Source organism: Saimiri boliviensis, chromosome 12, assembly GCF_048565385.1.
Source record: "Saimiri boliviensis isolate mSaiBol1 chromosome 12, mSaiBol1.pri, whole genome shotgun sequence".
Taxonomy (NCBI): domain Eukaryota; kingdom Metazoa; phylum Chordata; class Mammalia; order Primates; family Cebidae; genus Saimiri; species Saimiri boliviensis.
The window spans coordinates 7,278,893-7,291,354 of NC_133460.1; the positions used below are offsets into that span (position 1 = coordinate 7,278,893).

General features: G+C 51.6%; 2 protein-coding genes across 6 annotated transcripts in view; one reads left to right on the plus strand and one right to left on the minus strand.

Annotated features, from left to right (window-relative positions):
* Window positions 1-3,229, plus strand: part of CDIP1 (cell death inducing p53 target 1) — a 28,659-nt gene extending 25,430 nt beyond the window's left edge. The window contains exons 3-6 of one of the 3 annotated variants that reach the window (XM_003928481.4): window positions 404-502; window positions 695-850; window positions 1,478-1,751; window positions 1,859-3,229. In XM_003928481.4, the coding sequence (XP_003928530.2) occupies window positions 418-502; window positions 695-850; window positions 1,478-1,751; window positions 1,859-1,970 (627 nt within the window). In that variant the 5' untranslated portion in view covers window positions 404-417 and the 3' untranslated portion in view covers window positions 1,971-3,229. Of the gene's footprint in view, window positions 1-13; window positions 503-694; window positions 851-1,477; window positions 1,752-1,858 lie in introns of those variants that run through there. The other 2 variants (XM_003928480.4, XM_074381652.1) reach the window with 2 other exon arrangements.
* The window catches only part of HMOX2 (heme oxygenase 2), a 55,697-nt gene that overhangs the window by 10,716 nt on the left and 32,519 nt on the right, over window positions 1-12,462 (minus strand). For 2 of the 3 annotated variants that reach the window (XM_003928478.4, XM_074381651.1), the window contains 5 exons: window positions 8,932-9,055; window positions 7,513-7,630; window positions 6,321-6,812; window positions 4,981-5,107; window positions 4,170-4,890 (listed from right to left, as the gene is read on the minus strand). In XM_003928478.4, the coding sequence (XP_003928527.1) occupies window positions 4,763-4,890; window positions 4,981-5,107; window positions 6,321-6,812; window positions 7,513-7,630; window positions 8,932-9,014 (948 nt within the window). In that variant the 5' untranslated portion in view covers window positions 9,015-9,055 and the 3' untranslated portion in view covers window positions 4,170-4,762. Of the gene's footprint in view, window positions 1-4,169; window positions 4,891-4,980; window positions 5,108-6,320; window positions 6,813-7,512; window positions 7,631-8,931; window positions 9,056-12,462 lie in introns of those variants that run through there. The other variant, XM_039477785.2, reaches the window with a different exon arrangement.

Sequence of the window (12,462 nt, forward strand, 5' to 3'; positions counted from 1 at the left end):
AAGTCCCCCAGAATCCCTTCGCAGCCCACTGGCAGAGATCAGTCCAGTGTCTTCTCCCTGGCTGCCTTAGTGCCCCCTAAACATTTGGGGAGGGGAGGACTCGGTGCCAAACTGCTGTTTGTGCGGCAAGGGTTGAGTTAGGCTCCCTGGTGGACCTTACCTCGCTAGGCCCTGTTTCCTGGTTCTGTCTTTGCCCTCCAGCAGGTGACCGCTGAGAGGTGAGGATGGTGGCTCTGGGCTAGGTGGCCCTGGGGAAGGTGGGGGATCCCTGGTTCCTGGAGGCAGCCCCTTCTGAGGATGGTCATATGCCTTGTCCAGCATCCCTCGGCCACCCCTAGGGCTAAAGGGGGAAGGAGCCTGGCTGGGAGCTTAGTTCATGTCTGGGATTTCCCTTCATGTCCAGGAGAAGCAGTGAAGATGTCCAACGAGCCGCCCCCTCCTTATCCTGGGGGCCCCACAGCCCCACTTCTGGAGGAGAAAAGTGGAGCCCCGCCCACCCCAGGTAGGGGGTCACCGCTCCTGAGTCTCCCTGTTGCAGCCCCCTGCCCCCATGTCGTGGTTGGGACTCTCTAAGTGGTGATGCCTCTTCCAGGGTCATCCTGGGCCCCATCTGTGTCCCAAAGCAGTGGTCTCTGGTCCAACTCATCATGCAGAGACTACAGCTGTCTCCTTCTTTCTGCTTCTCTCTGTCCAGGCCGTTCCTCCCCAGCTGTGATGCAGCCCCCTCCAGGCATGCCACTGCCGCCTGCGGACATTGGCCCCCCACCCTATGAGCCGCCAGGTCACCCAATGCCCCAGCCTGGCTTCATCCCCCCACACATGAGTGCAGATGGCGCCTACATGCCTCCAGGTAAGTAGGGAAGGGATCTGAGGGGAGCATAGGGAGCTCCTGGCTGCCGTCTGGGCTGCACTGGCTGTCCTCAGTACAGGTGAGCATCTGCTATAGGGCAGGGACTCCAACACGCCCAACCCACTCTGGCCTGGAGCTCAGGCTGTGTGTAGAGAGGGATTGTAGGTATGGGAAGGTGGGACTGCTCTTACTTAGGCTGCTTAGGCAGGGCTGGTCCTTGGCACACCAGGACCTGACACAGGTAGGGAGGGATGCCCTGTGTGCAGGAGAGGGGCGTGTGACCCACTAGGCTTTACCTCCCTTGGTCATGGGCTTGAGGCTGAATGCCCTGTCCCTGCATGCCAGAGACACCCAGGAGCAGCGGTACCTGGCCATGTGCCTGGTTCTCTGCCATATCTGTCAGGACCCCCAAGGGGTGGGGAACCGGAAGGGCTGGGAGAATGGCCCCACTTGACTTAGGGCCCCAGCTGCAAGGCCTCTCACTGGCCCAATAGGTGGGCAGTAGGAAGTTTGAGGCCTAACCTTGCACCCTGGGCACTGTGGACTGTAGGGCTTTGCCCCAATCTCTTTGTCTAGGGCAGGTGGCAGGCCAGTGACCTCTCCGTTCCATCTTCTTTGCCATTCCAGGTTTCTACCCTCCTCCAGGCACCCATCCACCCATGGGCTACTACCCCCCAGGGCCCTACACACCAGGGCCCTACCCTGGCCCTGGGGGCCACACAGCCACAGTCCTGGTCCCTTCAGGAGCTGCCACCACGGTGACAGTGCTACAGGGAGAGATCTTCGAGGGCGCGCCCGTGCAGACGGTGTGTCCCCACTGCCAGCAGGCCATCACCACCAAGATCTCCTATGAGATCGGCTTGATGAACTTCGTGCTGGGTTTCTTCTGTTGCTTCATGGGGTAGGTGGTATGGGCACTGGTAGGGTGGGAGCTGCACCAGGGTCAACTGGCTGCCTCTGCCTCCTCCACAGCAGTCCTCAGCCTGTTTTTCCCTGTCTCTGATTCAGATGTGATCTGGGCTGTTGCCTGATCCCCTGCCTCATCAATGACTTCAAGGATGTGACGCACACGTGCCCCAGCTGCAAAGCCTACATCTACACGTACAAGCGCCTGTGCTAACGGAGCTGGGACTCAGGACTCCCCCGCCTGTCAGTCTGGCCCCCTGTGCTTTGCTCCCTGCACCTGGTGGTCACTTTCCCGCTCCCACTTGGGGCTGGGAGCCGTACCACCATCCCCTAGAAGTCCTGTCCTCTTCACCTTGCCCTACCCTGAGCAGCTGACTCTTCTGGCAAAAATTCTGTTGGGATTTAAGGCCAAGGGTCAGTGGATGGCAGGGGGCTAGCACTGGGCTTGTGGTGGTATTGGTCTGCTTGGTGTGTGTGATCAGGAAGATAAGCTGGGAGGGGTCTCCTGCTGGGGTCCTCATTCCTCCATTTCTAAACAAGGTACAGGTTCAGTCCAGACTGTTTCTCCCTGGGACCAAAAGCAGCTAGAGCAGTGACCAGTTAGTTGCCTAGGCCTATAGCCACGGTTGTTTCTGACCTGCTGGGCCGAGAATGGGTAAGTTGTGTGGAGTCAGGTGGACCCAGGTAGGACAGGGTCACAAAGCCTGGGTTTGTTTCTGGGTACTTTGCACCTCTGGGGTGCTAGAGGTGGGGCATGGTGGTCAGAAGTAAAGACTGCCAACTCTGGCCCTCAGAACTCTCAGGTATAGAAACCTAGGATGTCTAATACCCTGTCCCAGTGCCCAAGAGCTGCCTGGTGTCAGATAAAGAGGACACTGTACCTGGGTGAGTGATCAGACCCTGGTAGCTAAAAAAAGAACTTGTCCCTTTGAGTCAGTGTGCAGACCCCCTTTTTGGCCATGCTTCTGTGAACCCTGTATGCTGGGGCCGGAAGGAGCCCCTGAGCCTAGCCCCTTCCTGTCTGCCCTGTGTCCTCACTGCGTGTGGATGTGATTTCTGCCCAGTGGCTGGTGTGTCCCAGCTGGGACAAGAGATGACAGAGGCTCCCCCTTGTGGGTGCACTTGGATGTGAAGAGCCCTCTCCATGAGTTTTCTTCCTAATAAGCGCAGGCCCCTCGCCCCAGCTGACAGTCTGTTGCTGTGCCTGCTCACACTTGCTCCTGCAGGCACATTGGGCTGGGGGTAAGGAAGGTAGAACTGCCTGGGTGGACACCAGCCCTGCCCTGTCTTTATTTCCCGAATGGTTTGTTTGTGAACTTGCTCATCTGGACCGCTGTATCCTGCCACTGTCCTTCCTGGTCTCGCACTGCCACTGCATGGCCTCCTGTCACTGTGAATCGTGGCCCAGTCTCAGTTTGTAGTTCCTCATTAAATTGGCCCTTTCACTCTCCCGCCCTGGGCCTCTGCTCTCTTGCCTGGCTTCCTTCTTTTTTGAGGGAAAGAGGGTGGGACTGTAGTCAGTCTAACGGCAGGGCGGGAGGCTGAGTCCTCAGAATCTCATATCCTTAGTGCTGATGCCATGCCAACTGCCCAGGACACCACCAACATGTAAGGACCTAATTAAATCAGATTAGAGTCAGATATAAACCAGCCCTAGGAATTCCAGCTGTGACTGGGCCAGGGCACATGTTGGCCTTGGCAGTGGCTGTAAGGTCGCCTTCCTTCCTCTGATGCTGATTTCAACCATCTACACACCACAGCATCCACACATGGGATCTGCAAGCTGGAGCCTTCCTACCTGCAGGCTTGAGTGCAGCAGCAGCATCCAGCCCTGCGCAGGCGCACTCTTAAGACAGACTGGGCAGAGGCTGATAGGCTGAAGACTAACGGCACAGTCTGCACAGCCAGGTTCTGAGCCAGCTCTGGCCCTGGCCGTCTCTGCACTAACTCATCTGAATTATGAAGGTGGCAGGCTTGATCAGTAGTTTTAAGAGTTTCCCTACCTTTTAATCCTTTTTGAAATAAAACTTTTACAGATAGTAGATTCTATTAATAAAAGTATTTAAGTTCATGTTTCTTTTTAGACAATGAATTGTTTAAATACAAATATATGCTTTTTAAAAACCCTTATGTAATATTTTAAACCTTTTAAGTAGGAACCTCCAAAGTATTTCTGAGCTAAAAAATCACAGTGCTGGATACACTTTAAAGATCTTTGCAGGATGGTCAGATTGACTTTGCTTTGGAGATGAGGGGTGCTGGAGAGTAGACCAAGGGCGGGAGGTGGCTGCTGGGGGCCATCATGGAGGATGTCCACTCCCCACAAAGACATAACATGCTCTTGCTTCTGAGGGACTCTCCTATGGGGAGGTGGCTTGACCCATCCTTTGCCAGGAGGGAGGGAAAGAGGCAGTTTGCAGAGCCTACTTTATTGAGTGCTGGAGCCTTTACACAGGGCAGAGGAAGAGACAAGCTGGGGCTGAGAAGACCTCACCCAAGGGGCTAGAGGGATTCCAGGTAAGAAGGATAAGCTCCCAAGGCCTCTGAGGCTTCCACCCACACCCACCCTCACCCCCAGGGTCGAGGAGAGGCCCAGAAGTTGAACAGTAGCATCCAGCAAGGGCCCTTTCCCACAGCCTGGGCTTACCAGCTGCTCAACTCCAGCAGGGGGAGATAGTCATCCATATACTGCAAAAATACGAACTACCAGAAGCAGCCTACGGCCCAGAGGTATGGAAGACTGCAGTAGAGCTGGGTCAGGGGGCTAGGCCTGCTGCACTGTGCCAGCTGCTCCCACAGTGACAGCCTGTGCCCAGTGCAGAATGGACCATAGAGAGAATGCTGTCAGGCAGAGTCTCTAGCATCTGGCTTTTATTGGTTGCCTGCTTTCTCAAACCCAGCATTTTTTAAAAAGTGACCTGAGGTGGTAGTTTAGTCAAGGGTAAAAAAAAGGGGTAGGCCAGTGGTTGGTCGGGAGGAGGGTACCGGTGTGGCAGGATGGGTCCTTCACATGTAATACCAGGCCAAGAATCCAGCAGCCAGGGCCACACCAGTGGCCAGGATGAACTGGAGGCTGGGCTTCCTCAGGACAGCCATGGCTGTTCGGAAGGGACAGCTGGTGGCCTCAAGGGCACCTGTATGGCAGCACCAATAAAAGACATGGCATCAGTGGAGTCTGCTGCTACACATGCCCCAGAAGGGGAGCTTAGGACACGCAGACCTACCTTTGTCTTGTTCAGCAGCGTAGAAGGGGCATTTACGCATGTCTCCTTTCCCATCGTGTACAGGGAACCCATCCTTCAAGGTCTCTGTGGCCAGCATGGAGCGGGCCTGGTCCAGTTCGTTGAATATCTGCAGAAGCAGAGGACCAACTGAGCCATCTTTGGGCTGCCCACACTTTTTTTTGTTTAATATATTTTGAGATGAAGTCTCTGTTGCCCAGGCTGGAGTGCAGTGCTCTGAATATGGCTAACTCACTATAGCCTCAAATTCCTAGGCTCAAGTGCTCCTCCCACCTTAGCCTCCCAAGTAACTGGGACTACCTGTGTATAGCACCATACCTGGCTAATTTTAAATCTTTTAATGGAGATGGTGTCTCACCTTGTTGCCCAGGCTGGTCTTCAATTCCTGGGGTTAAGTAATCCCTGTGCCTCAGCCTTCCAAAGTGCTGGCATTACAGTCATGAGCCACTGCGCCCAGCCACACTCTGCTTTTAGAGGACTCCCTCCTGATAAGAGTGAGCTGGAGCAGGTGAGCTTGTTTAGGAGTGCCAACTACACAGCTAGCAGCCCTAGTGGGCAGCAGCTACACTGCCTGATGCTCCTCCCTAGCATGAGCTCTTGGGAAGTGTGGATGCTGGTACCCCAAGAAGAAGGCTACCAACTATTGGGTCTCCCCTAGGAAGTGACCAGACATGCAACCATGCCTTGCCTTCTCTGAGGTGGCTCAAGCCACTGAAACTACCACAGCACAGATAGATGAGGGCGTGAGTATGTCCCATTTCTAGCTGCTGGTTATTTTTTAGCAGGAAGCAACAGAAGAACTGGAAAGTGGGAGACTAATGCTGTGGCAGGGAAGACCCATCCTGAGTGGCCCTGGAAGGCCTCACTGGAAGCTGACAGGATCTGGGGACAGAGTAAGTCTCCCCAGTCTTAGCCTCGTCGAAAGGCTACTTGTAAATAGAGCTTACTCTCCTTGGTGACACTGGCTGTCTCTGAACTTACCAAGCAGGGCTTTTCAGAGCAAAGCTTACTAAAAAGAAAATTATCCATTCTTCAAGACCAGTATCCTGCAATGAGGAAGGGAGCCAGCTCCATTCTCCTAGACTCCTCCACGTGCTGGAGGACTCACCCTTCCCAAAACATTACCCACTGGCATCTACCAAACCAGGCCTCCATGCTGGGAACCCCCCACTGGGCCCATGAACTCTGGTGGCCACCTTCCTCTTGGCACCCTGCAGATCATCTGTCCTAATGCCACATGTACCCTCCAAGGCCACTCTGGATCTTCTACCACTGTCAAAGGTTCCCTCTTCAGCCCTGGCATCTGGCAGCCCCAATAGTACCTCCATGTTGTACTCAAAGGCCTTGTTGGCCTCCTCCACGATCTTCTCTTTGGTCTTCATGTTCAGGTCCAGGGCATTCATCCTGGCCCGGTAGAGCTGCTTGAACTGCTGTGCATTGTCCACATTCTCAAACAGGTAGAACTGGGTCCCTTCCCCTGTGCTGGGGAGTTTCAGTGCACGCTGGGCCACCTTCTTCAGCACCTGGCCCCCCGAGAGGTCCCCCATGTAGCGGGTGTACGCATGGGCCACCAGTAGCTCTGGCTCGTTCTGCCCTATGTAGTGGATCCGCTCCACGTACTTTTGGGCAGCCTCGGAGCACTGCACCTGCTCCTCCCAGTTTTCACCAAAGAAATACCCCATGTCCTTGGTCAGCGCCTCCTTCCGGTGCAGCTCCATGGGGAAGTACAAGGGGGCAAAGGCTGGGTGGTCCTTGTTGCGTTCCATTTCCTCCTCGAGGGCTGAGTATGTGAAGTAAAGTGCAGTGGTGGCCAGCTGTGGAAGTGACAGGAGGAAGCTGGCAATGCCTGAGCCTACCACATCCCAGCAGCTGGATGCAGAGGCTCAAGTGACAACCCCCAACCCCGAAGACCCAACCCTATGGCCCATTTTAATGTACTTAATTATTTAACACACGGAGATTTTGTGTTGCTTAAAGGAATCTGTGGAACATACATACTTTTGCTTCCTTGACACCACTATGTTATTCCATCTAAACCATGAGAGCCACCGTTTTTTGTTTTGTTTTGTTTTGTTTTGTTTGCCCGCTGGGGACAGAGTCTTACTCTGTCGCCCAGGCTGGAGTGCAGTGGCACAATCTCGGCTTACTGAAACCTCTGCCTCCTGGGTTCAAGCGATTCTCCTGCCTCAGCCTCCCAAGTAGCTGGGACTAGAGGTGCGTGCCTCTCCTTATTTTTTTATTTTTAGTACAGATTGGCTTTCCCCATGTTGGCCAGGCTGGTCTCAAACTCCTGACCTCAGGTGACCCACCCACCTCAACCTCCCAAAGTGCTGGGATTATAGGCATGAGCCACCATACTCAGCGGAGAGCCACAGCTTAACGTCAAGAAAGAATGGAGTATGGAGAAAAGTCCAGCTTTTCCCTCAGAGTGGCTCCAGGAGCACCTTTCTCATGGGACTAAATCCCCCACCCCAACCCCATACAACAGTCTGGAACCCAATGCAGGGCACAAACCTTAAACAGCTCCTTCTTAATGTTGCCCTTCAAGAAGTCCTTGACAAACTGGGTGTTTTCTGCCCGGTCATGTGCTTCCCTGGTCCCTTCCTTCAGGAGCTCGGAGAGGTCGACCATTCTGTGGAGAGATGGGAGGCATTTGTGTGTCAATTAGCCCCTCCCAGCTCCCCAGAAAGGACCACAGGAGGAAAATTGAGTCCAGACCCCAGGGTGACCACCTGTTGTACTGGAGGCTGGGGCTGCTCAGACACTTCACTCCAACATGAATAGCAGGGACTTGTCAGGGAATGCAGGGCAAGCAGACATTGACAGTCGGCTCCCAGGACTCAGGACACAAGGGACGACTGTGGCCTACTCCTTAATATAGTACCCACATCTATGTGTCTGTGCTGGGACCCACCCAAAAGAGCAATGCTTTGCTTCTGTTGCCACCTGGTGGCTGAGAAGACACGCATCTGTACTCCCATAAGCGTTTGCTGGCTTCTCCAGGAACAGCCTGCCTTGGAATGTGTCTCCTAGAATCCACACACCTCAGTAAGGCTGTGACTGCGGGTCTCCTGGGGCGGCCCTGCTGCCTTCCTCCCACCTTGGACCTACAGCCTCTTTGGGACTATACATGACTAGGCCCAAGCACGGAGGGATGAAAGGGAGATAAAAGAGGCTGGGGCCAGGACCTTACGTTTGTGCCACTTAATGAAATTACACAGGATAAAGGTGTGCTGATGGATGGACAAGTTAAAAAACGTGTGATCCTAAAGATGGTGGCACCTGGGCAGGGTCTTAGATGTGTCCACACAGTCTGTCTACAAGAGTAAGAAAAATTTGGCCTTATCATGGTCTGTCCTCTGCTGGCTTCTTTGGGAGATTAGCTTGGTATCTCCCATGTTCTGAAAAACAGTTTATTATTAGCAATTATTTCAAGGGATAAAAAAACAAACTTGGACAATGATAGGGCTATAATGAGAGGCTAATGATGCAGAATAAGGCCTGGTAGCTCAGGTTTAGCATGAGCTGTCCTTATACAGAGTAAGGAAAGCCTGACCTGCAGAGTTATTCCAACATTTTATGGGGTAAAAGACTGTGAACAGAGCCAGCTTTGCCTCCGTTTACCCTTTCTCAACCCAGATGAGAAAACACTTAAGTTTCTAAGAAGAAAAAAGGATGACGACCATCAAATCCTATCAGCACTCCCAGCAGCAGCACCTGTCCTGCCTCCTTGGATGAGACAATGGACCAGTGGGGAGAGTCCTAAGCAGCTGAAGCTGTATGCTGTCCCTGCAGGGCCAAGCAGGTACCCAGTGGTCCACAGGTCATGGCCCATGGCCACTCCCCAGTGCTGCCAGCACACGAAACCAGGTGTGCTGAGCACAGTAGGCGCTGGGCACACCCGACTCAGTGCAGCCAGCCCCCATGGCTCACCTCATGTGGTTCTCCTTTTCTAAGGCCCCAGGGTTCTTCTCTGACTCATCTACCCCTTCTGAGGTCTCCACTTCCGCTGACATTGCTGCTGGGTGTGGCTCTTGCTGCTATCGCTCCTCTGGTCCTGCAGAGACACAAGGAGCTGGTAATGTGGCACCCACGGCAGTAACTTCCCCAAATACCTGCCGGTTCTGCTCTCCTTGGAGCCAATGTAACCAAGGTGACACCCACACATCTCAGAATTGTTTTCTTTAAAATAAAGTTCTGCCATTACTGGGACCATAGTGGAATATGGAAAAAAAAAATCTGAATATGAACAATGTATTAGGTAATAACATTGTATTGACATTAAGCTTTCTGGTTTTTTTAAATAATTGTAGTGTGATTACATAAGAGAATGTCCTTGTTCCTAAGAAATACACTTTGGGTTATTCAGAAGTAAAGGTACGCTGCCTGTAACTCCCCCATCAGATGGTTCAGAAGAGTGTGTGTGCACGTGCATAGGCTACAGGGCAGGGGACACTGGCAAGTCAGAAAAGCAAACATGGGAAAATGCTAGCAGTGAATCTGGGGAAAACATATGAGAGTTCTTTGTACTACTCTTACCATTTTTCTGTACGCTTAAAACCGTATCAAGGCTGGGTGTGGTGGCTCACACTGTAATCACAACACTTTGGGAGACCAAGGTGGACTGGAGTTCAAGACCAGCCTGGTCAATATGGTGAAACCCCATCTCTACTAAAATTTCAAAAAATAGCTGGGCATGGTAGTGTGTGCCTGTAATTCCAGCTACTTGGGAGACTAAGGCAGGAGAATCGCTTGAGCCCAGGAGGAAGACGCTGCAGTGAGCTGAGATCGCACCACTCCACTCCAGCCTGGGCAGTAAGAGTGAAACTCCTTCTCAAAAAAAAACAAAAAGAACAACTGTATCAAAAGTTACCAAAAACAAAACCTCAAAAAGCTTAGGGGAAAAAAAAGCGTGGCAAGTAACACACATTTCCACCCCTCTGGAAGGGTGCTGAGGCCAGCTCATCCTACCTGTGAGAGGCTGGGTGCCTTGTGCAGTCTGCAGGAGTTACCAAAAAAGCAGACTGTCCTTAGCCTACTCAGGACTTTGCTAAGGTGAAGGAAATAATAAGCTGGTCAATCAGTTCCCATTGCCTGCTGCAAGGGCTGAGCCTTCGTCAGCCAGGGAAATACAGTCCCACAACAAGGCAAGCTGATCCTCCATCCCTGGGGGCTTCTGCTCAGGCAATGTTAGGAAGGCACAGCCCTATCTGGGGAAACTTCCACATGCATAGTAGCACAGTAGCACCAACAACTAATAAAGTAACTCACGAAGACAGAACTACCAACACTGGGGCCAAATCACACCAAACTGGGCCAAGGAAAAAGAACTTAAGTTACTGAGCATTTTCTATGTGTGCTATCCAGAAACGACAGGTGTCAAGAGGAACAAAGAAGTATAAGAAATGGTCCTTGGCCGGGCGCAGTGGCTCAAGCCTGTAATCCCAGCACTTTGGGAGGCCGAGGCGGGTGGATCACAAGGTCAAGAGATCGAGACCATCCTGGTCAACATGGTGAAACCCCGTCTCCACTAAAAATACAAAAAAAAAATTAGCTGGGCATGGTGGTGTGTGCCTGTAATCCCAGCTACTCAGGAGGCTGAGGCAGGAGAATTGCCTGAACCCAGGAGGCGGAGGTTGCGGTGAGCCGAGATCGCGCCATTGCACTCCAGCCTGGGTAACAAGAGTGAAACTCCGTCTAAAAAAAAAAAAAAAGAAAAAAAGAAATGGTCCTTGAAAGGCTCAGGGTACATATCTTTCCTAAGTTTCCTCTAGAGCTAGTAACAATTTTGTTGTTATTTTTTAGGATATTATATAACACATGGTTTACTTATTGTGGCCTTTTTGAACCATCTCTCTCATCTTTAGATTTAGCATCTGTACTGGGATTATTTTAGGAAGTCAAGTAATAATTCATATAGCACAATGCCTGCCATGTGGTGAGCACTCAATGAATGTTACATCATGATTATACTTTATTTTGACTGAGGCTTAGTGATGTCTGAGAACACTCAGAAAATAAACAGCAGGATGTAAAGAAAAATGGAACCTTCTCTTGACTCCAAATCAGAGACACTCTCCTCTGAAATAATGCTGATGAACTGTATGGTGCACAGAACAGTCTAGAAGAAGGTGAAAGCAGGCAGGTATCACATGGAGGGAACAGTATGCAGTGGGCTTCCTGGGGAAGGACCCTCAACACAGACAGGATTTGGGGCAGGGGTTGGGGAGGGGCTCTAGATCCAGGGAATAATATAAAGAAAGCCAGAAATGGGCAGTTCATAGATACAGTATTAGGCTGCCCATGCTTACCAAGAGGCCAAGACAGGCTTTGCAAACAGCAGAAGCAGCCCTACATGGCCTTCAGACCTTGATTTATACTTTTTTTTTTTTTTTTAAAGAACAGCTTTAGTGACTGGGTGCGGTGGCTCACGCCCTGTAATCCTAGCATTTGGGGAGGCTGAGGTGGGCAAATCACCTGAGGTCAGGGGTTTGAGACCATTCTGGCCAACATGGTGAAACCCTATCTCTACTAAAACTACCAAAATTAGCCAGGTGTGGTGGTACACACCTGTAATCCCAGCTACTCAGAAGGCTGAGGCAGGAGAATTGCTTGAGCCCGAGAGATGGAGGTTGCAGTGAGCCAAGATCGTGCCACTGCACTGCAGCCTGGCTGAGAAGAGCAAGACTCTCTAAAAAAAAATTTTTTTTAAATTAAATTAAAAATAAATAAATACAGGCCAGGCTCAGTGGCTCACGCCTGTAATCCCAACACTTTGGGAGGCCAAGGCAGGTAGACCACCTGAGGTTAGGAGTTTGAGACCAGCCTGAAAAACATGGTGAAACCCCACCTTTATTAAAAAATAAATACATACATACATAAATAAAAAAATAAGAACAGCTTTGCTGTACACCCTTGAGGACCTTAAGATCCAAAATTTCTTTCTGGCTGCTCAGTTCTCAGGGAGCAGAGAAAAAGGTGCTGGGAAGAAAGCACTGAGCTGTCTAAAGGTGGGAGAGGTGCAGTAAAGGGTCCCAGAGCCTCCAGACAGTGATGGAAGCAAAGGACCAGGCTGAGGGCACACCCCAGGTACCCGAGGGACCACAGGCCCCATCCTCCTTACAAGCAAAATGAAGCAAAGACAAGTGAAATTCATGGCCCAGGTTACCAGTATCTTGAGTATGTATCCTGCCATTTGCACCTAATGATCATGCTGCACAACAGTGATATGTGATTAAATCTCATTAACTGTGTTTTACTCAGTAATAACTGCATGTTCTGGGAGGGTGTAGTCTTGCTTAATTAAGCAACAAGTCCTTTTGCTTCTCTTAAAAATACAAAAAGGTGCAGGGCACAGTGACTCACACCTGTAATCTCAGCATTTTGGGAGGCCCAGGTGGGTGGATCATCTCAGGTCAGGAGTTCGAGACCAACCTGGCCAACATGGTGAAAGCCCGTCTCTAC